The 26,430-nt window shown below is 38.3% G+C and overlaps 1 protein-coding gene across 1 annotated transcript in view; it reads left to right on the top strand.

Annotated features, from left to right (window-relative positions):
• Nucleotides 1-26,430, top strand: part of GPC6 (glypican 6) — a 701,587-nt gene that overhangs the window by 632,267 nt on the left and 42,890 nt on the right. The window contains exons 5-6 of the mRNA XM_042839058.1: nucleotides 1,805-1,935; nucleotides 9,025-9,168. Of these exons, the coding sequence (XP_042694992.1) occupies nucleotides 1,805-1,935; nucleotides 9,025-9,168 (275 nt within the window). The remainder of the gene's footprint in view (nucleotides 1-1,804; nucleotides 1,936-9,024; nucleotides 9,169-26,430) is intronic.

Here is a 26,430-nt window from a genome sequence, read left to right as displayed (position 1 = left end):
CTCCTAAGACTAAACAAAGCGCCTCCAGAATCCAGCCACCACTTTTGCCAGAACACTGCTTACTTGTAGTTGTGGCAGCTGGGATTTAGGCTGATCTCATTACTTGTAAATTTCGAAGATATAAATGTCTTATAGAAGACATTCTAAATTTGTGGGGAATTAAATCCTTTACACTGGACCATACTTCCATCTGTGGAAAAATAAAATGCATATATGTGCAGGTATATATATATGTGTGTGTGTGTGCCTATGAAAGTATATAACTTTGTATGTGCATAAAATATTTTGGTTCTTCTATCAGAGTTAGGTGCAGTTTTCATTAAGCATCCCATTGAAAAGGGTTTAAACTAAAGCACTTCAAAATAACAGGCTGTCAAAATAACACCTCTGTTTGAAACTGAATTGCTTTCATCTCACCATTTCTCACAATTAGTGGCAAGTGTAAAACACCCCACTCCAAAAAAGAGGCATGCCCCTCTTACTAGCCTGAAAGTACAGTGACGTATTAGACCTGAAATTACAGAAGTGCTTAGGTAAAAAAATGCAAATTTCAATTTCAGTGGGATATTTAATCACTCACTGATTGCACATAAACTATTAACATGCTGTGACCCTCAGGTTAGGCTGTGCATAGATTTTTGCTTCTCAGCTACTCTTGTGAGACACCAGCATCTTCTTCCCTAAATCCACAGATGCATGCTTCTGTGGGAAGGAAGGAGACAGCCATGCAAACAGGAAAGGAGCCCCAGGACTCTCTAGCCAAGTGCAGGGATAGCACTGCCATCAAAGCGATGGAGTGCTCCATGCCTCTTAGCACAGCTTTGCAGGACTGGTACTTTCTGCAGCAAAGAACAAATGAGGTCTGTTTTAGGAGGAAGCCTGCTTAGTACATTTTGAAGCCTGAGTTTGAGAGATAGAGAGTATGCAAAGGTTTTTGTTTATTGTGTTAATATTGCTTGTGGGTTTAAATGTACGTTGATTCTGGAAGTCTTAGATGCTTACATAGGAGAGGAAAGAAATGTGACGTTCAAAAGCATAGTATAAATGCAGTATATCAGATGACAGAAACTGTGCTGTCTGTGTCAATGGACATGAGATGTGGCAAATCTGTTTTTATTGTTGTTAATTTCACTTCAGTTGCTTTGTTTTTACTTGTTTGTGAACTCTCCCAGCTATAATTGTTTTTGAGAGGGTCTCAAAAGCAAATTAAGTAAACAATTCTCTTTAACTTCAAAAAACAAAGAGTATATTTTCCTGCATAAACCTCTCAACTACAGTTTGAAATGCAGCAGGGTGAACATGGTTATACCTATATACTATGGCAGAAATCCAATATTCATCTGTGGTACGTATTGAGAGAAAATGAGATCATTAAGGTTGGAAAGAACAGCTGCTTTAATTATAACACCATAATATATCATATCAAAGTATTCATCATCTCACACAGCCCCCAAGAATATACGCCAGGGATTCATTTCTATCATCTTGCTACTTCTTGGGACAGAGAACACATAAGCACACTCCAGAGCTCTGGCTGCTTCAAGTGGTGTGATGCTGTGTAAAATAATTGCACCCCAAGCTCGATAATGCTATGGCAACTATTATTAATCTAACTTTTACAGGCCCTGTTCCTCTTTCGGTAGTGGTGGTGGAAAGGGGAGACATTCCTGCTGACTGGGATCTACACTGAAGGCAGGTTCCCCACTGTCACACATCCTCACACTGCTGTCCGAAGCGCTCGGTCTGCCTGAGGCACCTGAAGGTACCTCTTCTTTAAGGGAATGGCTGCTTTGTGTTTTAACAGATGCTATGCTTCTGGTAGCGGAGAGATTAGAGGGACCATTCAACATTGAATCAGTCATGGATCCTATTGATGTCAAGATTTCTGAAGCCATCATGAACATGCAAGAAAACAGCATGCAGGTGTCGGCAAAGGTACTGTGTGGGTCACGCCTTCTCTGTTGCTCACTATCACAAGGAGGAGAAAAAAACTTATCCAGCACTTTTTTTCTGCCCAGGCCTTAAGAGAGATTGTCCAGACAATAGAAATTACATTTGTTCGTTCAGTAGTTCACTGGGATGCCTTTGAATCCTTTGTCTAGTTAAACAAGCCTGAAGTTTTTAAAATGAAGACAATGGGAGAAAAGTGTCATTTCGCAAACTTCAAATTAATAGTTGCAAGAACTTTGGGGAAAACAGACACTGCTAAAAATTAGAGGTAACTGTAATACTCAATACTCAGCAGAGTGCACTCAGTAAGCTCTGCCTGTTCTTATCTGTGATTCCCCATATTAACATCCACACACATTTTGATCTGTTTAGGTCAGGCTACAGCACAATGTGTTTGAGGTGAACAGAAAATGATCCATTTAACCTCCTTTAATATCCTCTCCAGGGAAATATCATTACATTGGACAGCCTCTGATTAGCAGACCTCAGTTTGATGGAGTTTTGTCTGGATTCTGACATAAAGATAAACAGAGTTAATGATACCAGCGTCCTCCTTTCCATTTTTAGTGTGTCTGTGTACACAGACCACCGCCACCTCTGAACCCCATATTAATAAGGTCCTTTGAATTCAGTAGCAGGTGCTGTTGAGGCAGCAGTCACCAATTAATGTCTTTTCCTTAATATGCATCAGTGCACTGCAGTTAACAAAACTGAAAGTCAACAGTTTGCCAGGTTCTCTGCACTGAGAGTTTCCACCCACATGGATTTCCCAGCAGCCAGTTAGGTGCTGGCGAGATGGCTACCTGAGTCGGTGAGTTTCCATTGTTTGAAAGGAAGTTGCCCTGGCTAGGAAAATTGTGGGGATAAAAGGTTAATATTCTTCCTGCCAGTCCAAAATTAGATTATTTTACAGGCCCACTGCAGTGGGATTATAAAAATTTCCTTCAAGACGCTATTACTTTCAACTTCCCTGAAGTTACTTGGATTTTGAAAGTAGTCTACATCCTGAGCAATGAGACTTTGTTCTGGCAGCAGTGATCAATGAGTTTATCAGCCAAACATTTGGGGAATCAAAGGCCAGCTTCAGAAAACTCAGCCCTTACCTCAGAAAAGAAACAGAAAATATTTTCACTGAAAGCTGACCAAAGGCTCAGGTGTATTTCCTTTTCATTTGCTCCAATATCACAGCTTTTCTGTTAGTCAGGAAACTGCATTCCCTGCCAGAATCCAATGACATCACCTTGGCACAAGCTCATCACAGTACTCATTTGCAATAGAGGAGGCTGTATGTCATATCCCTCAGAAATATTTTATTTGCTGTAAAGATTAATAAATCACTGAAATTCCATTTGCACTCTAAAGTTTTTCTTCTAAGAGAAATATTATCCAATATTTTCTCAAAACTATATCAGTGAAATTTATTTTTCCACATTTTCACGGATAACTGAGCTGTCTTTGCTTGAGGGGCTTTTGTATTTTCTCTTTAGACCATTATTCTCCAGAAATGCATTTTCCTTGTTTTCCTAGGTTACATCCCTCTTTTTTCATGCCCTGACACATAGAAGTGTTTTATTATTCAAGTATGAGAGAGCAAAGTCTTGGGGTTCAGTTCTGTGATCTTCTACGTCTGTCATGTCAAATCTATAGAGATGATGTATGAGCAGACTTTGCACCATCCATCTATTGCCTAATTTTTCTCCCTTATACATACTGACCACTTAGATCTTCAGTGAAAATGACAGATACCTTACCAGATGTAACGGGGTGCACAGAATGCAATTGCAGATCTAATGTAGGAGAAAAGCCACGCTTGTCAAATATTCTGAGACTCTGCTCAGCAAGCTTCAGGCAGGGTGTTGAAATCATGCTATTTTCTCTTTTTTCAAACAATTTTGTACCTTGCATTTGACTGTATCCACTGAAAATGTGGTGACTGGAAAAAATCACAGCCTATTTTCCACAAGTCAGTCAATGCATTTTTACAATGGGAAAATGATGATGCACGAACATCATGCTTGCAACACCCACATACACATACATTATTCTTCACCACTGACATGCATCCTTTCCTAACTGAAAATCTGTCTGATGTCTACAAAGAGTCTCTAAGCTTTGTTCAGTAGTACTTAAGGCCATTTTGTATTTTGTTTCTCTCTTCAAAGGAATGGGAAAATTTACAACAAACAGTAGTTTTTTCAAGTAACTCTCACTAATCTCATCTCCTTTTCAGACAGAAGACCCAGAGATCAGTTAAACTAATATCCATCCCTCTCCTTTTTGAAGCATTTGAGTAAATTGCTCTGTTCCAAAAGTCATTCCCATTAAAACTATCAGTTTGCCTTTGTTTTGCAAGATATATGTTTTGCATTATACCATCTGCAATTATATATTGGAATTTATTTGAGAAAAATATGTTAGGTATAATAAATTTGCTGTACATTACTGTGCATAGGGAGGCAAAATTCAATGATGTGTGCTTTCCAACATAATAATTGTATTACAATATGCACAACCTATTCAGAACTAGTTTTCTGAGAAATAATCTTCATGGTTACAGTTGTACTGATAAATAAAAGGGGGATAAAGAACAGTGCCTGACCTTGAGGCCCGAGTGCTATAGACCAATTCATTTCTATACTGCTGAGATCTACATTCTTTGAAGTTGTTTCATTCAGCAAAGAACAAGTAGGAGCAGTCCAAGAAAAAGCCAATGAGCTAACAATTAATCAGTGCAGACAGACAGGGCTTATTGCTGGAGTTCACATCTTGTCTTTCATTTCCTTAGGAGATACAAACCCTCTGTCTTTCACTCTTGATGGGTGCACATCAATATTGAAACAAAATTGTAGAGGTGCCACAAATATCTCTTCTATCTTTGTATTCCTGACCAAGGACATACAGTCCCAGCCATATCCCTGTACCTGTCACTGCATTAAATGGAGCATCTCTGCTCCTAGGTCATTGACTTTTCTTGTTTGTAAGCTGACTGTAGGTCATTCTTTCAGCACAGTTCACATTAACCAGGTACTAGTATTATGCTAAGATCTTCCAATTCATCCTGAGGCTGGAATCCTCTGTTTTCTTGACAGTCTATATTCAGCACTGGCTGTTTAAAAAGTCTGGCCACAAATCTCTAAGCTTCATATGCAGCTCACCTTGTGTGGCTGTCATGTCCCTGAACAACATCCTCAAGAGGTCTTTATTTTGCCTCAGGGAAAGTCACATTTCTGACAGCTGCAATATTTGGAGATGCTTTTCAGAAAGTACCAATGGTTCACAAAGTCAAACCCCAAGGCCTACTGCAAGAGAAATCTACATGCTCTGAATCAGATCTGAGTTTCCCTTTTCCAGAAATATGCAAAGACTAAAGATCGTCACAACCAAATTCCATCACTTTATCATCTAACACTCACAGCCATCCTGACAGAGTACCTTCTGCAAACCATCCTTGCAGAGTTAAAAAAGCTGTCAATCTAGGCTGTCTGTATGTTTTAAATGTAGGCTTGGCTAACTGGGTCTACTCAGACTTCAGTAGTCTCTGAGGGCAATATCTGGTAATAATCAGGTTGCAACACGAGGAAAAATTTCTTCACTGTGAGGCTGACAGAGCACTGACTTGAATGGGCTGTCCCAAGGTTGTGGTGTCTCCTTTTCCAGAGATATTGGGACCTACCTGCACACCAGCTGTGCAACCTGCTCTAGGGAATCTGCTTTAGCAATGGGGTTGGACTGGGTTATTTCCAGAGGTCCCTTCCAACCCCTGTGATTCTGCAATTCTGAATGAAGTTGTGCTTCTCCTGATAATGTCTGAGACATCTTATTTTTATTACTGAAATCTCTGTCATTCAGCAGTGACACGTATTTGTGATCTGAAAATAAAAGTGGTATAATTAGTAAATCTATATATTCTTACTCATGGCTCAGCTCATATTCAAAGTGTAGTCATAGCATACATATGCTTAACTCTTATTCTCCTTCTCCCAGAGAATATTCAGGGAGTTATCAAATATCTATGATCTTTTTCAATCCTTGCCAAAACAAACTTGCTTGAAGTTCTTCACAAATGTCCCATAAATCTGGCAGTACCTTTACCTTTCTTGCTTGCTTGAAGTAAAAGAGCAAATCCTACACTTCAGTAATATAAATATTTAATATCTGACTTCTGCAAGTGGAAGAAAGCTCACAAAACAGCAAAAAAGTGCTGCAATTCCTCAAAATGCAGAAAATTCCCAATTTTGTTGTATTTGTGTAATTTTCCTTGTTCCTCAAAACACAATGTATATTGGGCTATTTTCCACATTTTAAACCATCTGGTTTTATAAATATTTGCTTGACTGCTCTAAGTGTTATTTGGATACCATGCCAAGATTTTTGCTCTTCCATAAAGGCTATCCCCATAGCTGAGTCTCCTATTAGTGAGTCTTAAATCATCTTCTATCTAAGCTGATGGACGTGCCATTTTAATCTACAGATACATGTTCCTTTTTGGCAATTACTCCAGTTAAAAGGACGAATGAGCTCCATGACATAGCGGACTACTTATGTATTATTTATAAGGAGGAAATCTTCATAAAACTACTCGTCCAACTCTCTTCTTAAAATAGCCCTAGAGTTTCATATTAACAAAACCTCTTCATTTATCTGTGTTCTTTCCAGAGCCCTGTACTTTAAGAATATAATGGCACTTCAGGAAAAAAATCAATACTATTCTATTTGAAGATGAGAGAGTCAATGGAGCAAAGTTGTATGGAGGCATTCAATAGGAAACACTGAGCGCTAGTACATCTAAATAATAGTATGACTCAAAGCTTCATAGATTCAGAAATTCTTTCTTCTGGGATTCAAAATAGTGAGTTCTCCTAGGAAAAGAACTCCTTTTTCACAGTATCTACTCACTCATCCTGAAGTAGATAGCTCCATTTAGTCAGCTCAATAGAAGTAATTTTACACTGGCTCCGCTGATTTGATCACATGGCTTCATTCAAAGCCCCTGACCACAGAGGTTTTCTGCTCTTTGTGGCACCTTAGGATGCATCATATGAGCTTCAGCTGCAGTTCAGAGAGGAATGGTCTCCCATGTGTCTTGTGTTAAGACAGCCTTACCAGATGTCAGATATCCTAGGATGATTATAGACGCTGATGAGAAAGCAACCAAAGGGCAATTTTCATCTCCACTGCCTAAAAGTGGGTGTTTAGCTCGAAAACAGACACCTACATTCATACACCTAGACCTTGATTTCTTAATTTCAAGAGGAATTGCTTCTCCAAATTCAGATGAAGTGGACAGCACCAATTATATATAAAGTACATTTTTTTAAAGAGTGGATTTTTGCTGCTAACTCACGTCATTTGTAATGGAATACCAGTATATTTTCCTATAAATTGTTCTGAACAGCTCTGTGAAGTACTTAATGTGCTTCTTCTTAGGGAGCATTTGTTAATTTCAGGTATCAGCTTTACATTTTCTGTCTTGTCAGTTCATGCCTGTATGCAAATTAGAAAATGTGGTTTTGGCACTCAAAATTTAGTTACAGATCATTGCATCCTTACTGCATTTTTGCCAAGTCATTTAAAAACTAAATGATTTCTTCTTCTGTGATCTAAAAATTGCTATCTAATTTCTACCTCTGTTATTGTCTGGTTTTAAATAATTTTGTTCACACAAAACTACTTACTGCTTACAACTATGAAGTGAAATGCCACAATATCTGTGTTACTTTTTCCAATATGTCACAAGAGAAATTAAATTATGCAGACTTATAGCTATTCCACATGATCATACAGGTAGCCTAACACATTCTGTGAAAATTAAGAAGACTTAAGGCCAGGCTGGATGTGGCTCTGGGCAGCCTGGTCTGATGGTTGGTGACCCTGCACATAGCAGGGGGATTGAAACTGGACAATCATTGTGGTCCTTTTCAACCCAGGCCATTCTGTGATTCTTCTATGATTGAGTATCCACAATTTCCTCTGAAATTCAAGTTGCAAAATTGCCATTTGTCTCTGTAAGCAAACAGCTTGATTGTTTAGTTGGCCAAGAGGGACTTCATAGATACCTAAATAAACAGTTAAGATTCTCATGCATAACTTATCTATAGTCAGAAGAAATGTGTAAATTTTTCCCAGCACATATATTTGTCATTTGGACAAATAGTTTGTGTTTGGCATTACAGTTTTATAAAAACCAGCTTACAATAAATGATGATGTTTAATTTCTTTTTCTTCAGAATGATGGCAAAATGTTAAAAGTAGTCAAACTGTAACAAAAAAGGGTTATTCCAGAAGTGAAAAAGATGGCATTAAGGCAAACACTAAGATCCTATTTCATCACAAAACTTGAAAAAATGTTATTGCATGAATATTCTACCTCCTTTCAGTTGACCGGCTTCTGTAAGAGTTCCTCTGGGATACATACCTAATGCTCACGGTCAAATGTGTCTTCTATTCACATTAGGATGCACATGATATATGCAACTGAAACTTCATTCCAAATGAGAGAATATGAAAAATCTCACAACTCTGAACATTATCTTCATACCTAGAAAACAAACACACTTCCAGATAACTATTCTCACAGTTGCCCACTAAATACAGCTATAATCATCTCTCGTATCAGGCCAGCTAGGAAATAAGAAAATAATCTAGTCATATGACTCTTTCATCACTGACCTTTTCTTTGAGACTACAAACAAAATCACCAGATAGGAATAGCTGTAGAGAAGGATTATGAATGAACTATGATTTTGTGTAAGTACCATGTTTAACAAAAGCTGAAATCGTTATTAAACAAGTCCTGTCACAAAGGGCTCATTTGTGCTTTCAAGTGTTAACTTCTTAGAATAATCACCTTCATGAAGTAGGTGTTTTTTAAGGACCCTATCTGTTCTTATGTACTCGTTGAGTAATTATTAATGCTTAATTATTAAACTGAGTTTTTGAGCAAGTGCTCTACTCACTGTTACGAAAATGTCAGTAAAATAAGAAGTTTCAAATATATGAGAGTAAAAAGAGGATGTAAAACACCAGCCTCCCTCTTTTTTATGGCTGTCATGTAACCTACAATATCTTTTTCAGGTTTTCCAAGGATGTGGTCAGCCTAAGCCAGCACCTGCCCTGAGGTCTTCCCGTTCAGTCTCTGAAAACTTCAATACACGGTTTAGACCATATAACCCAGAGGAGCGACCTACAACTGCTGCTGGCACAAGTTTGGATAGGCTGGTAAGGCAAAATGTACTTCATTCTTCAATAAGTAGAAATGGTTTGGTAATACAGTAGAAGAATGATAATCTCTTGACACATTTTTTTTTAATAATTTCATAATCACTTCATATAGTTTCTGTGCCAACTGTTCTGGCATTCAATAACTTTTTTTCTCCCATTGGAAATACAACAGAATTGCATTCTAGGAGAACAATATGACTCACTTTTTATGTATTAGAAATGTTAGAAGACAATAAATTCTTTCCTGTAAGCCAAAAATTAGATGAGCCAAGAAAGGTACTTTGCAATACGAATTCTCTTTGAAAAGTAATCTGCAATAATACTTTTTTTTTTTTTTTTTTTTTATTAAGGTATTTAAAATATCTAATACATCTTTAGCTGACAGTTCAAGACATCCACTTGCAAAGGCACGTTGATTTGTTCCACTCCTTCATTTAATAATAAAATAACAACTACTTTATTTCCATCCATCTCAAAAATTGACTTTTATCAGCTGAAACATGAGTGATCATTAATCTTGTTTTATTTAATCAATCATTTCAAAAACAAGACTTTAACACAAGATTATTTTCTCCACTACCAGTCATCAGATTTTCATTTCAGATTATGATGCTCCTGCTATTTATACATCTAAAGATTTATAGTAGGCTAATTATTATAGCTTCTAATACTATCTCAGCAATTATCTCAAAATAAGGCCAATGGGTAAAATTAAAGACTTGTAAAGCATCTGAATCAGACAGTATAGCACAGCCTCTGCTTGCCATGGTTATTGCTGAATACTTGTACAGCACTGGTCTGTCTTTTAGAAGAGACTCATGTTCAGGCTGCAGGAAGAGTGAAAGAAGAGAAGCAACCCATTGGGAATAGCAGCTGGTAGCTGGGCCTGAGCATTTGGTGGGATGTCATTCTGCTGAGTGCCTGACAGATTTGAGCTGCACTGCAGCATGACAGTGCCTTGCTATGGTTCTGATTGTGAGTCTAAACTATCTAGAAGTTATTCCAGTAAGCACCAGACACCCAAATACACTAATTCAATCAGGATCTGAGTCTCTCCTTGGACCATAATTCCGTAAATTCCTTTGATAATCACCACAATATTCCATACCACAGATCACACCAAAGTCTTTCCAAAAGCCTATGCTGTAGCCCATCCATTAATCTACTGTATTCCCTCAATCTCTGTTGCAATTCAAATGAAAACTATCAACTTTCTAGTCAGGACATGGGATTGCTCTGCAGCTAAACCCAATATTTTGAGTTCTCTTTTTCCCTGGAAATGGTATAGCTTGATTATCCTAAAATGAGGAACAGAAAAGATCTCTGTTGTACAGTTAGATCTCTCTAACACAGTAGATTCATAACACAGTATAGCATCTTGGGCTAAAAATCTTGCTGGTAATGCTCAATTCATATTTGACAGTATCTTAATTTTACCCTATCTCTTGAGATTCACAGAAGCAGTCCTTTTTGCTTGGTGCAGTGTAGGGCCTGGATCTTAACTCGAACTTACCAAGTTGAAGTTAAAGGTCATTGAAGCAAGCAGACTTTAGTCATGCTCTGGTCAAAGTTAAAGGCTGAAAAAGAGTAAGGTGAGAGGAAAGCCACAAAGGGAAAGAAAGGCTGGTAGCACAGGTCCACTTGCTATATTGTAAGAACTGTTGGAGCATTTTTGCACTGAAAAACGCTTCATAAGATCTTCCATGTTCGCTTCTAAATATTGTTGTCTTTTTACACTACAAACTTCCAAAATACTGGGCAGCATCTTGAATAAAGCACTAATGTGAGACAGATATGCTGCTGGCCTTTAAAGGCTATAACAAATGAAAACTGCCAGTGAAGGCAATCCCTCATTACTCAAAATAACTTCTAGAATTTCAAAGGGGATTTTTCCCTATGCAATTTAACTAGCTTTATTGAGGCATTATTTCAGAAAAAGAAAAATAATAATAATAATTTAGCGTTATTGCTTTTTCTGTGACGAGTTATTACAGGAAAATGGTTATTTGTCTTTCTTGCTGGTGATATTTAAAATAGTAACTATTCATGCCCTGTTAGCTATGTGTGTGGGTATCAAATCCATCTCCAAACGGCAGTGATACATGTGTTGTCTCCTTTTGGGTTGAGAGCAACAATCCCCGAAACTTGAGATGGCCACTGATCTGAGCTGGAGCCAGGAAAGGCTGTTTATGTGGATTAGGGCAGAAGGCCTTGTTTCAGAGCTGTAATCCCTTAGCAACACTTGGGAAAGGTCACTGCCTACATCTCACACCATCCTCGGTAATTTTATCCAAAAGGATATAAATGTTGCACTCCTGCCTCACAGGAGCACCATTCAACCTGCCTACATTAGACTCTCAGTGTGTTATGCGATGAATCATTCCTTAAATCACATATCTCTCTTCACTAATTATAGACAGAACCTGGAAGACCAGCTTCAGTTAGATCCTCCCCATCCTTGCATCACTAACAGGACACAGAGAATCCCACTCAAAGCAGTTTTCCAGTCTGCACGCTGATCATTTCCTATTGCTTATTAAATACAAATGTACAGCAGGATGACAATTTTGATAGTAGTGTCAAATGTTTAAAGCCCCGTTTGATTATTATAGATGTAAGAAATACAAATAAGGAGTAATTATTATCTGCTTTTATGTAGAAGAACTTTCCCTCATTGAGTCAGCCTTACATTAATGCTGTTAGAAGTCTATTCTGGATATTTTATTCATAAAACACTGTTAGACCATTTAAGTTTTAACTGTCACCACAAAGTCCAAACATCCAGCTATGCAAGCCTCAAAAGGAGAAGTAACAAACAATTCTGCTTTCATGTCTTTGACAACATGCCCTTAGAAGTGACTGAGCTTAGAAAATATTTCCTCTGCATCTCAAGTAGGTAGAATATCTGAATCAATTTTTAACTCATGCTCATATTCCTGTTTATGAGCTTAATTCAGTTGAGCATATTTTATCAGGTATGTTGCAGAAAGCAGATCTCTCATAAAGAGTCTATAGTGAAACAGTCAGGTACTGAACCCTTCTGAAAACGCGCTTCTTCATCCTTGCTGAACTTGTTTAATTAATCCAGCTATTGCATTTCAAGAAGAGAGGTTTCCATGTGTTATTGTCACAGTGTTAAGAAAAGCTTAACAAAGAAAAAATAGATCAAAATTAATTGTGAGAAATGTGAAAAAGCCCTAAAGCACATGTAGGTGAATTTAAATGTATTGGTTGTATTTAGGAAGTCAAATAGATATTGAGAGAATTGTCTAAGCATGGGTGTAAAGCACTATCTGAGACTCCTGACTGTACTAGAAACAAGGGACTGACTGATGTGGTGAGAAGATTCAGGTATCTCCAAAGTAGCTAAGGGGAGCCAGGTAGAATATGCTGCAGCATCTCAAGCAGAACCTATGTTCAGGCAATTACATCAGGTCTTCTCAGCATGGGGCCTAAAATCCAGGCTCTTTCCAAAGTCAATGGAGAGAGACGTATGTCTTCAGAGAGTGACTTACCCCAGCAGCTACAGACACTGCTCACCGAGTGGGAAATGAAAGTCTCAATTTAGTTATCCACATTTAGATATGCAACGCTGTTTGAGATGCCTCAGGGTATCTAGAACATCAGACTGAGGTGGCAGTTAGGACAGTCCTTCAGGATGCCTGTGTTCTCCTGGGCAGCGGTTGAAAATAAAGTAGGATACCTAAGATGCCTACTATCTGGCATCTGACTGTCAGATCCCCTTGTTGGGATTCAGCTGCATAAACAGTCACTTAATACTACTTGTAACACCTATGGTTTTCAAGATGTCTAAATGTTACTAGAAAAAAACACAGAAAGCCTGTCTGGAAGCAAGATGGAACCTCAAAGCTACTGAATTTATTTTACATGCCTATATTTAGGTAACACTGAATGTACTTTGTATGCCTATATTTAGGGAACTGGATTCCAACCTATTTCTCTCCTGGTTATAACAGAAGCCAAAATAAGGAGTTTAGTGATTAAATGTAGAGATCAGTAGTATAAATATATACAACTGTCTTTCCAATTTTGATGCCTATCTCAGATTTGAATATCTATTTTTCATTTTTAATCGAGAGAAATGATGGCCATCATTCATTTGTCTAAACATAGGTTTATGCAATTGAGATGTGATTAAATATTTCTAAACTATAATTTAGCTCATAATGTATATATTTAAACCTCTCCAAGAAATCATTTCCCAGCTCTCTTCTACAAAGTGCCAAATAGTGACAACTTTAGGCTAAGGCATCTAGCAATTGCATCTAATGTTAAGACAAATAGTGTCAGAAATTAAATAACTTTAACCGTGGCACTCATCTGCTTCTGTAGAGTACGAACTAAGATTTCTTATTTAATATATACTGCTTTTAAAAACTCTTTATCTTCTCTGTGGTTGCCTGTTTGGTATAACCTGTTTTGTTTTTCTTTTCTTTTGTTTGTTTTGTTTCTGTTTTGTTTTATTTCATTTTGTTTCTTCTGTTCCCTGAATCTGTTTCCCTCTTGCTTCCCAGAGGACTATCTGGAGGACAATGCAACATGGTGTAAGCTTTGGTATTCTTATTCTTCATCTTCATTCCCATTTGTCTTTGTACAGTGCTGGGCTAAACAATTCTTTAAGTTTCAGATTCACCATCTTTCCTTTCTGTGTCTCAAGTAGGCTAAAACACTAGCAGTAATTTTACACTAAGTCATTTGGTGCTGCCCAGAGCTTAGGGCTGCTGATTCTTTCCAAACAGGGGTGCATTCCCTCAGTGAACTAAAAGCTGCCCTAAGTGCCTACATTATCTCAGCCACCATATATGCATGTGCAGCAAAGCAGACACTGCAGTGGCACCAAGCTCTGGGGCCTGTGTGTTGAGATAGATAGCACTCAAGCAAAGGAAACAATCTCCCAGGCCATCCTAGGTTCCCTAAAGCTATCCTTGTCTCACTGTCTAATCTTGGGCAAACCACTTAGATGCTTTGTGTGAGTTTGCAATGTAGAACCCCTTAGTCTTCTCAGTTTCAGAAGTTTTGTGAGTTTTGGAGATCCATGAGTTTCAGACAAAGGCCCCCTCAGCAGGTCAAGGAGAGTCAGGAAGGCAGCACCACACGGGTATGCATCACCTCACTTGTGAAGTACCTCACAGCTTTTTCCTCACAGGCCTATTATATCCTGCTTGTTAGCAGGACTAATTAATCTACAGAGCAACATGTTGATCTAGCCATACCTACTTTCTGCATTTTAGCAGCCTCAAGTACCTCTGAATCCACCGTGTCACCATACAGCACAGTGCTGCTTTTATTCACCTGGAATTTCTCTCAAGAGCATAAAATGCAGCCTGACCTGGCTGGACGTGTGTAAAATAATTCCACGTTCTCTTTCAAGAGGATGTGGAAGCTTTCTTGATTTTCCACAAGGGAGCTGATGCACTATTAACCATGTAATGCATAATGCACATGCATACTATGCAGACAGGCAACTGAGAAATTGGCCATAGCATTTGGGGAGTGATTTACATTCAAGCACAGTATAGTGGCTGCATAGATAAATGGATGAAAATGCACCCAGTCTGAAAATTAAACCCTTTCATGCTCTTTACTTGTGGGAGGTGAATATATTTTGTCACACTTTGTAGGAAAATGTTGCCTTATCTTCCCTCCTTTTCTTTAAAATAAAAGTAAATTAAGACTCAGCTTTTATGAACAAAAGAACCTGAAATGGCTAATTTAGGAATATAGTGGGATGTATTTTAAGTGTCCATTCATTCATATTTTTAAAGTATATTTTATTCCATTGTGTAATGATTTCTGTTGCAATAAAAAACTCAGTAGTAACCTAAGAAATCCGTTGTGAACAATTCCTTCCCAATGCACCAAAACTACTTGAAGCAGAAAATATAATTCAAACAAAACAAAAAAATCAGTAGACCAAAATTAACAGGACAGTATACCTTGAAGACACTGAGGTGAATTGCCTGGCGAATCCTCTGGGGCGCTCCCAACAGCAGAATTTTGTTAGAATCCTTCTAGTCCAGGGTCTAGACATGTTAAATATATGCAATGATAGCACAATATTCCTGAGACAGGATGTTTATTGTCCAGATTTTATTTCTCTAGAGACTCTAGAATAAAATCAGTGCTTATAAGAAATGAATTTTTCAAACACCTTTTGCATACAGAGCCCATAGGGAAAAACGCAGTGAGTCTGTAAAAGACTCCATAATTCAGAAAGTATTGGTCACACTTTTAAGAGTGAAGCTAACAGACTCACACAAGTGTTTAAGATGCCTACTGGCTTCCCACAGGCTACTCCCCCACAAGGCGTAGATGTTGTGCTGTTGGACATGCCATCTCTTCCTGTGCGCTATTAATTATCAGCAGATCATTCCTGTAAAATGCAAGCTGCTCAGCTCCTGCAATTTTATATCTTGTGTATTTAGAGTCCCGCTTCTCATTATCTATCTGGATACTATACATACAATTAATAAATAAATTTTTCAACATTTGTCGTGGTCATTTGGTATCAGATTTAGGACTCGCTTGCTTCTTCTTGAAGAGGTGTTCACTTAGAATCAGATTTTGGTTATCCTTGGTTTCTATGTAATTGCAATCTAAGTTTAAATCTGCGCTATCACATTTTCCTTTCTGGTTAATACTAGTGGCAAAGGTGGTGAGTGATGGCAGCTGTCAGAATCCCCGCAGGAGACCAGTCTGAGATCAGTTTTTAAAAACAGTGGTATTATTCCATAACCCAGCTGAACAGTTCTGCATGCTGCTGTCCCTGATGCATTGCACTCCTAATGTGCATGAAGCTGTTACTAAGAAAGTGCTTTATTACAGTGATTGCCTCTGTCTTCAGGTGGAATGGGTCAGCCTGCTGTTCAAACTTGGTTTAGTATGAGTAAGGAAAGACTATCTTTCAATAATAGCAGTAAAACAGTTCTCTGCCTCAATTAATTGTCCAAGAAAATGTAAAATCTTGATCACCATGCAGTGTCTCTCTTGCCTGAATAGGGATGCGTTGTCTGACTGTCCCATTGAACACAGCATTTGTTTTGAGCATCTTTTAAAAATGTACTTGTTAGGAAGTTGAGCTTCCTTTATCCGACGGGTGTCAAAATCCACTTAGAGTCATCATCTCACTTCTAGGAAAGTCTTGGAGGTATAAGAAGAATAATGTGCATCTGTTACCATTATGTGGCATAAAAAGCCCGTAAACAGAATCTGCTCCCAATTACTAGACTTCTCTACAGGCAGTGAAGATGAAAAAAAAGGCAGTCATGGGTCTTCAGTTGTTGAGGTATGAAGTGATTCCAGAACTCAGCTACTAGTGTAAAGAAAAGCAGGATGTACAGGCTAAATTTTGCATGTGTGCATATAATCAATAAAAACATGAAGTTGGACTTATTTGCTCTATCTTTTAACACATTGCTATTTAAATCTGAGCCATTGCGTCATTCTCCTATTAATCAATGGCAAGATCTAGACACCTCCAGACCTTGCTTAAGGTACTCATTTGGAAATGACAAGAACCTGAATTACCATTTGAATTTCACGTTTCTCCCCACTGAGTATGAAGAGAGTCTGAATGATTAGCTCAGACAGCCAATTTGTAGATGTCTTAATGTAACTGCAATACTAGGATTTGGAGTTAGAATTTATGAAACAGAAGTGCACAAAAGGAGAACTGCATCTGCAAAATATATTGATTGATATTTCTAATCATATTTCTAATATTGTTGTGGTATTATCAGGCAACTAGGAGGTTCACTAGTGTGCAGAAAAAATAGTTCATTCTGGAGGCTGCACAAATTGGCCAATGGCAATTCTCCCCCACTGTAAATATGGATTAAAATCCAGTTCCTTCCATTTGATATTTTTTATTCTGCTCAAAAAAGGGTATGGTTGTTTGCTTTTTTTCAATATACAGAAAGTTTTTATTATCAGCCTCTAGAAGATGAGCCTATATAGGAAATATATCAACACTGTTCTTTCAGCTGAAAGATAGATCACATTTCATGTCTGTGTATGAATCTTTGCAGAGGGAAAAGTAAATTCTTAATGTTCTTGTTAATGCCACAGAAAGATACCGACTATATAAAAATCCTCTGCAATTTAGCATTTTGACATAATACTAAGAGAAGCAATTGGTAGCAGATCTTCTCTCTCTACTTGCAGTACATAAACCATGCTCATTTAGATGCTTCCAAGTAACATGAGAGTAACAACTATGACTGACTACCTGTCTGAAAGTTGTTATGCTGCAATGTATTCTTGCAGGGTTAATATGACTACTAGCAACAGGTTCTAAAAGCATTACTAAGTTTTCATAAAAAAAGGATTTTGTAATATATCAACAGTTCATTCACCACTAGAGAATTAGAGGGTCCTTTTGTGCAAGTGATCACAGACCATAAGATATCTTCTCAGCATCAAGTTAGATGTACACAAGTATGGATACCAACCAGAGAAATTAAAGCTTTGATTATTTCTGAATTGCAAGAAGTGATTCTCACTCTCAAAAGAAAAAATATGTGTTACCCTATAGTGGCAATTAGTTCTCTGGAGCCTTTTTCAGCAGTTTACATTGTGCTAGATTGCAGCACACAGATATATTGTGAACTCATATCAGGAGGTGCAATGCTGGACTCCACTAATAACAAATCGTAGGTTACAGCAGACTAAAAACTGATTTCCCAAGCTCACACATTTTTCTTGGCTGTTATAGAAATTGACACCTTATGGACTTTTAAGTATACTACTAGTAGTTAAAGGCAGGTAAAATACTGGAACTAAGAAGATTAATCTCCATACATACAGTGACCCTTTGCTGAACTTGCCTTAGTCGAGAACAAATATTTTACATTTTAATAGATTTCCTATATTTTCTTCCACCTTTTCTCTCCCATTCTGCAGTTATATCAGTGTATTAGTTAGTATAGGTTGGTCAGACAGCAGTACAAAATGCTTCTTTAATGTAGCTGCTCATAAAGAGAAAATATTGAGTGAGTAATTCTAAATATTAATTGATGGAAAGACAAGACCTGAGTAATTCTAAATATTAATTGATGGGAAAGACAAGACCTTTAATTATACTGGGAAGGAAGAAGGAAAGGCTTCATCATATCTATCATATCCATCATCACCTAAGAATTAATCTAAAGTTATGCATGCTAACAGACCCAGCAGCACTTTTTTGACTGTAGGTCTGGGTGTAGACCCTAGCATCACCATAACACCAATGATAGGGCAAAACACATAGCCCCTGTATTTCTACTTTAGATACTAAGTCATCCTGGAAAGCAGGAACATACCTTCAAGTTCCTTCACTAAATCCCACTCTGGACAACGCCCTGTACTGAGGTACACAGCAATAGTGAACTACAGCTACAGGAATAGGAGTTAGTTGTATGGGCTCCTTCCACAGCCATCTAAGAAAACAGGCATTTTCTGAGCATAATTCCCACAGTCTGATGTAGATGCTTTGAAGTACCAGTGTTTCTCTGTCAGCTATGAGGAATCTTGGACTTGACAAGATACTTAGCTTGCAGAGGACTAGAGCTGAACTCCTACTGAGCAGTCAATACTTGATTTCTGCACAGATACATCTACCAAAGTGAAGATGACTGAGGACATTAGTAAATATGTAAACAACTGTTGGTTTTCTTGTATTTTGCTTCTTACACACTATGTACATGTAATGTGCATGTTATTTCTGGTTAAAAAAAAAAATAAATAAAAATAAAAGAGTGATATTCACACTGTCTAACCCAGTATCTATAACACAGGTGGAGCCAGGTTTGTTAATCTCCCCTGGTAGCAATGAAGAGCTAGTTAGGGTGATCAATAGCAGGAAGGATTATTGTGCTGAAACACAAATGCCTCATCGAAGGGAGGGAAGGGAGAAGTTCTGAAATATCAAGGCATCTACAAGGAACTAACAGACGTGATAAGGTCCTTGTAGGAGTTCTTCAATCTTCTGAATGCTCCAGAGGACTCTGAAATGTCATTAGACTCAATTATTTTTGTTATTGAATGACATGTGTAGGAGATATTTATTAAATCCTAAATCAGACCAAAAATAGACATTCAGCCAAGTGAATAACTCCTTAGACTCCACTGCCTAGAAGACCAACAGGCTGAAAAGAGAGTCGTCTGCATGGGAACTGTGAGGTCACAACTTGAACTGGTGATTGAGCACCTGGTAATTGAGCACTTTGCAAAGGTGTGTGGCTGACCCAAGAAACAAAGGCAAATTGTTGGCACCTATATTTCACACTGACCAGATGGGGTGGAACCATCCTGGGCCCATATAAGGGCCAGTCGCAGATGTGAGAATATCTCTTAGACCTGAGCTGTTTCCTGAAAAATGCTGCGTAGCCAAAGAGCCACTTCATGACTTGGTGAGGTCCATTCCTCTTTGTAAATATGGCTGTTAGCCTATCTATGAATGCTTTACCTGGTGTTGGTAAGAACCTGTCAGAAGCAATTTAACTTCTTTGTAAACAGAACAGCACCTAAGACCTCAGATATGGTGTGCCTGTACAGAAGTGTGTAAGACAGAAAGGCAGTGGATACCTGTGTACAGGCAACTGAATCAGGTCTTCACTGACTGGTGGGGCTCTGATATACAGCTCTCCTATTTGCGCCCACACAGAGAGCTTTTAAATACAGGCAAGACGAATGCTATCAGTCTCATGGAACTGAAACTCTCATTCATTAGTATGGGAGGAAACTACATCTGCTACACAGCTAGCACTTAAAAGTCACTAGGATAATTGCATGAATTTAAAGTACTTGGAATTTTCCTATTGCATATTTGGATGGTGTAAATTGTATACAGGAACCCAAATGCAAATGGTCTAAATGAAAGTTGCTCTTCTCCTTAAACATTTGAGCCTATAAAAAACCCTAGTATGTAGCAATAATTGTATTACCTAAATAACAGCTCTAGTCACTAAAGTAAAAAGCTAATTGCTTGAAGTACTCTGTCTTTTTTTAATATGACATACCTACAGTGCTCATATATTAGGAGTGTGATATATATGCAGAAGTAAGGGTAGTTTGAAAACCACATTTCTTCTGCACAGAAAAACAGCAATCATTTAAGAAAAAAAAATTGCTGCTTAAGAAATGAACCTGAGAAAAAATCCTATTTCCCATGAACTTAGAATGAATGTTAGTGGGTTTAAAATCAATGAACATTTATAATCTTAGAAATAATATATAAATAAAAAAATGCTTTCAGCTACTATTTATTAATTCATATGAAATTCAGCTGACCAAATGTAGGTATCTGACTGTATAGCCACCCAAATCACATCTCCCCTGCTATCAGCTGAGAGAGATAGAAACTTTCAGGGCACAGTTGATCTGAACTGGTTTAGAAAAATCTGAACTGGATTAAGAAGCAATTATACCCTGCAGTTCCTGTTTCCAGTGTAGATGATGGTTGTACTGTGGGATAAATCCCAATCTCAGACATTTTCTTACAGAGCTCACAATCTGTAAACTTGGATAAACTGAGGAATTGCTATTGTACTCTTGTACAGTAATTATATTTATTTTGCTTCGGCAGTAAGTGGTCATTCTGTGGTAATTAGGCATTGAATACGCATTAGAAATCTGTTCCTGTCTTGAAGATCTTAATGAGACCTTCATTCCAGCTGTTTTTTTCTTATAAAGTAGAACATACAGAGTTCCCAGCCATTGTCTGTTGTCTCTGCATGATTTTCTAACCATTCATTTGTACTGTAGGAATTGAGTGAGTGGTTTTTGGAATTGCATGATCTCCCTAATACCTAAAATCTGAACTGGCAATATCAGTTTGTCCCTGGAGAGAATGAGGAGAAATTTGTTTCAGCCTTCCCCTTGTCACTTATGCTCAGGCAAGAGTAAAGATTTCACCTCAAAGTGCAGAGCAATAGACAAGCAGTTCTGTCTAAGGTACAGGAGTCCTGAAGACTGTGAATACTCTTGTCTTCGTAAGGCACAAAGCACTTTCTTATATGGTCAGTAATATTAAGGGATGGGACTGGGAAGCCACAGCTGTTTTTATCTGCAGCCTACCTCTCCCACGTGGAATGGTCACACTGGTACGAAATAACAGCTCCTGGCTCAACCCCACCTCACTTCCCAGCTACTCACCAGCACGGCTCCTTATTCACAGCCAGAATTCACCCATGTAAAAACTTGTGTTAGATGAGAAGTGGCGAACTCAGCTCCTCTCTACCTGCAGAGAGAGGCCCACCTTCATCAAGATTTTTCATGAAGTCACTCCTTGCTTGATAGAAATCACTGTGGCAAAACTGAGTCCCTTAAAAATCTTTTTTATCATGAAGACAACTGGATATAGATAGATAGGAGTGAGATTGACTGGAGGAAAAATACTGCCTGTGAAATGTGCAGCAGTTCACACAGGAATGTGACCAGCTACAAATTAATGCTGTGGGACACAACCCTTGGAATTCTCAAGCTAGTTGTGGAAGCAGTTTGACAAAAAAAATCCTATTTCCCACAGGTTATAATACTGATTTATTTCTGTGCTAAAATGTGAAATAACACGGCTGGCAAATACTCTTTCAGAAACCTAGAAAACAGGTAATGATATATAGGGACATATTCTTCAATGCCATTTTTTCGTTAATGTCTCCCTAAGGCACAGGCACCATAATCACTTCAAGACCACTCTTACCCTTGAGAAAACACTCTACTGTCAGCCATTTCCTTAATCAGAGAGAAAACAGATTAAAAGGGTGTCATTCTAAGAGGGAAGATGTGACCAGGATATTTCTATGTCTTACCCACCTGAAGGTTCAATTCTGATCTCCTGGACCAAATGAGACTGCCCTCTCACTCTAGCATGTCATCCCAGCTCTGCAGGCACTCAGCATACGCAGCAGCTTCTCCATGTTGTTAGCACTCTGCCCACATGCACTCAGAGCAGACAACCTGGAAACCCTCCATGCATGAAGGAAATAAGGTGCTGCACTTGGGTCGGGGCAATCCCAGGTATTTATACAAACTGAGGGATGAACTCCATGAGAGCAGCCCTGCAGAGAAGGACTTGGGGGTCCTCGTGGACAAGAAGCTGGACATGAGCCAGCAGTGTGCACTGGCAGCCCAGAAGGCCAACTGTTTTCTGGGCTGCATTAAAACAAGGGTGGCCAGCAGGGAGAGGGAGGTGGTTGTCCCCCTCTACTCAGCTCTTGTGAGGCCCCATCTGGAGTACTGCATACCCCATCTGGAGTACTTTTCACCCAGAGGGTGGTGACACACACATGACTCAGCTACTCCATAGTGACCACACAGCCAGTGTCTCTCACTGAGGTTGAACTCACTGAGTTTAGACCCATGTTTTTCCCCATCTGATACACTAGAGTGCCTGACACTTATAAAATCCTGATTTGTTTTGCATTTGTTCAAGTAGCCATGCCTTAAACTAGCCAAGAATGTTCTGTCATAGTGATAACAGGATTAACAATACTAAGATTCTCTTTAGGATTTGTTCTGCTTCTGACTGTGATGCTACCTGGTTTTGAGACCTTACTCCACTAGCTGCTGGCTTGCTGAAATGTTTTCCAGAAATACTGAAACTGTATTCTGTGCTAATGACAAACCAGCAAAAAGTCCAGGGCTTAGCCTTCATTTGCACAATCCACCTTTTAATTCTAATGGATTAAATTGTATAGACAGAGGAAATGTGCGCTGATAAGAACATACCTGTGAATGCTTCATTCTGACTTCCCTGGTGAAAGTTGCCATAGTAACTTATGGGGATAAGTTAATCGAGCCTTGCCTGTTATCAGAAACCAGAGAGAGAACAGAATCCCAACTATGAATCTTTAGGCAACTACTAAAAGCCAGATTCAAGTTCAGCTGGAGGTAAATTGGGAGAGCATCCGTCAGGCAGAAATCAAGATAGAATATGTCAGTATAAAGAAATTACAGAAGAAAATGGGGAAAAAAGGCAGGGGAAGGAAAGAGATTTAAACTTTTATTGCTGATGTTTAAATGTTACTAATATTTAAATGTTTGCCTAGTTTAGAAATTATGTTCATTTAAATATGGAGCAAACCATGTGGGATATCAGAACCATTACTTGTATGAATAGCATGTTGCATTTACAAATCAAAGCAGTCTTTCTTCTATATTCAGCCACATGGGAGTGAAGCAAGGATAGGAGTATCAAATTGCCTTAGATCTCTTCTGCACGTCATCATTTATAATTCTGTGGAACCTGACGCTCTCTTTCATTTACCATATTTCTATATAGCTGGATGGTGATTTGTGAAGGAGATAGGAGATATGATTTTGATGGATCACTGCAGGGGTCAGTGCTTGATTGGCAAATAATTATTCTGTGGAGTATGAGAGCCATTAAGAAAGGGATGTAGAGCAAGGTGCTGAATTTCCCTCTGAGGATGTACTTGAGCACAGGGAGGAGAGGAACAGCAGAAAGAGGCCTTAACAGTTCCTTTTTGTGTTGTTAATGTGCAGACGGGGAGGTTCGGAGTGGCCAGAACTATCCTGACTATTTGGGGAACTGGCAGTATGCTTATGTGCAGATCCAGGGGGATGCTAAGGCTCTTGAGGCACGTTGTCTCAGCAGCCAAAAGTAGCAAGCAGTACAATTATGAATACAGAAGGAAAGCCAAGCGGCATGTTTCACCAATGGGATCATCAGCTTTTAGCTTTTGAGCTGCACATCATACAAAATAGCTTGAACTAACTTCAGTCTTCATCAGAAGAGGTGCTAATCCTGAAAGGATCCACAGGCATTGAAGGAGTTTGAATTCCAGCATACTAATCAAAAAAGAACAAGCTTAGCCTGGCTTGGAAGTGCACTCAGCAGCCATCCAGCTTCCATGAAGAGCACTCATCTCCACATATGTCTTTTGAAATGTTGCCAATTTTCCTTAAGGAAAATAAAATGAGATAAAATTGCTAACACCACCTTCAAAAGAATTGTAAACATTATGTAGATTTACACTGCATAGTACCCTTCTTAAAGAGTTGGAATTCATCTGTGGGATGTTATCTGGGATAACAGATGAGACATTCTACGTCCTCTTAAAAAAAAAAAATCTGAGAAGCATACTGACTTAAAAGAAGAATGGGTAAGCCAGTTCAAATAAAATAAAAATTGACTCTACCCTTTCTCCTAAGCCTGATGAAATTCAAACATTTTTGTGGTTTGAAGAAAATCACTGGACTTTTTTCTTATTTCTCTGGATACGATCCTGTTTAGGACTCTTGACACAATGAAAGTTCTATTAACCTAAGAACTATATAAACACAGCTTTTTGCATTGAGAACATGAATTAGAAATGAATTTGGATACTGATCATCCTAGCCCTTGGCCATTAAATCATATTTCCTTTCAGAAACAGACAGAATATATGAATAAGTCAAGAACTCTTTGTATGTTTTTGTTTTGTTTTGTTTTTTTTTAATGAGGTTTTAGTCGGGACTGGAAATGGAAATATGCAAATAAATGAAGCATAGCAATCTTCTGACCCAGCCTGCTATTACATGTCGAAGCAGAGATTACAGCTGTATTTTACAGATTTCAAAGGATTAGAAGAGTGAAGTATTTCAGCTTAGGAATCGTTCCGAACTTAATTCTAAAATGGAGCTTTAAAACAAATAAATCGTAATTGGGTATCTCCTTGGTTTGCTGCAGAACTTGGAATACATCTTCAGGTTTGCATAGCCCAGGCAAAGTTGTCCTGGAGGTTGCCACTCCCAGCAAGAGAAAAACTTGTAGATGAATTGTTTGGGCTGAGAAAAGTGTACTGGTTGCTGCGGCGTTCTTCACCTTTCTATCTCATCTGTATTTCTGTTGTTTGAATAACAGCTTTCAGCTTCTCTACCTGCATATCATAAGCAGAATCTTTAGGAAATTACAGTCATAACAGTGAAGTTCTTCTTGATTTGAATGATGTAACCTGTGGTCTCCTTTTTATTTTTTTTTTCTTTCTACAACTTAGCCTTTCTTCTGAACTTGCAGTGGAGTTCCAACCTTTTGCTTCTTCCACCACAGGCTGTAGCTCAGCATACAATAACTGAGTTACAAACTCAGCTTCATGTACAGTTGTACATGTACGTGTAGATAGACAATGCATCTGTAAGAAAAAACTTATTAAGATGGAAATGCCTTTGATGAGAAAATGTGGCAAGGGCATGGGGAAATAAATAGTCTTAAAATAGGACATAGTTTAAAATAATTCCCAGTGTGAAAGTATTCTCTTTGCATAGCTGAAGCATAAATGATGTAGGATTGATGTTAGAGCCTGTTGAAACCCTGCGAACTCATCACCCATGAGTTTACTTGTTGTATGCCTCAAGACAGAGGAATTGAAAGAGTATGTAAAACTACGAGCAAGTTGATGAAGAAATTAAATGGTACAAAATGACAGGGAGAAGACAGGAAATGTGACAACCAGTATAGGATGGATCAAATGTTTGAATTAAAATGATTGTATATGCAGCCTGCGGAAATGAAAGCTCTCATTCCCTCCAACGCAGTTTATAAAGTTTTGCTCTGGTAATGAAAAATGGAAATAAGCCTCTCTAATGAATTACAGCAATTATCTCTCTGCTAGGGCAAGACAGCTCCAAATCCTGTCATATTCCTCCAAGAAAAAACAGTAGTGCGTGCTGTAATTCACCAAGCACCTTAAGAAATTCACAACGTTTTCTTATTATTGTTCCTTAAGCACAAGAATGCTGAGCTGCCAGTGCACGGCACTGCTGGATTTCATGCTGTTAGTAGCCTCTGATTTCAATGGGGTGTGTTGCAAGGGAGCCTTGCATATGAGCAGCTGGTTGACACATAGAATTAGATTGATTTCTTACACTGTTACAAAGCAGTAATTTACTTGAGGATTATGCATCTGGTTAAAATAAAATCCAATTTGTTTCTCACGTATGGAGCTCAGCTTATTTGTGAAAAAGGAAACCAGTACAAATCATATTTCAAACTGTTTCTTTTTTACATCACTCATCAGTAAATGTAAGAAGAGGAACACCAGTGTTTTCCTGCTAGTACAAATTTATCTGGATTTTCTGGTTGTTATACAGATGACATAACTGATGCACCAAGGTGAAAGGACACGCACAAAGATTAAATCCATCTGTACTCATTCCACTACAGATAAAAAAGCTGTGAGTACTTCCTTTCACCATACATGTACATAATCTCACACATAAAATGTTTACATTAAATGTGGTTCAAATGCATCTTAATCC

Source organism: Centrocercus urophasianus, unplaced genomic scaffold, assembly GCF_019232065.1.
Source record: "Centrocercus urophasianus isolate 14NV4802_14NV808 unplaced genomic scaffold, USGS_Curo_1.0 seq_9, whole genome shotgun sequence".
NCBI lineage: Eukaryota > Metazoa > Chordata > Aves > Galliformes > Phasianidae > Centrocercus > Centrocercus urophasianus.
This window is presented reverse-complemented; position numbering and strand designations above follow the sequence as displayed.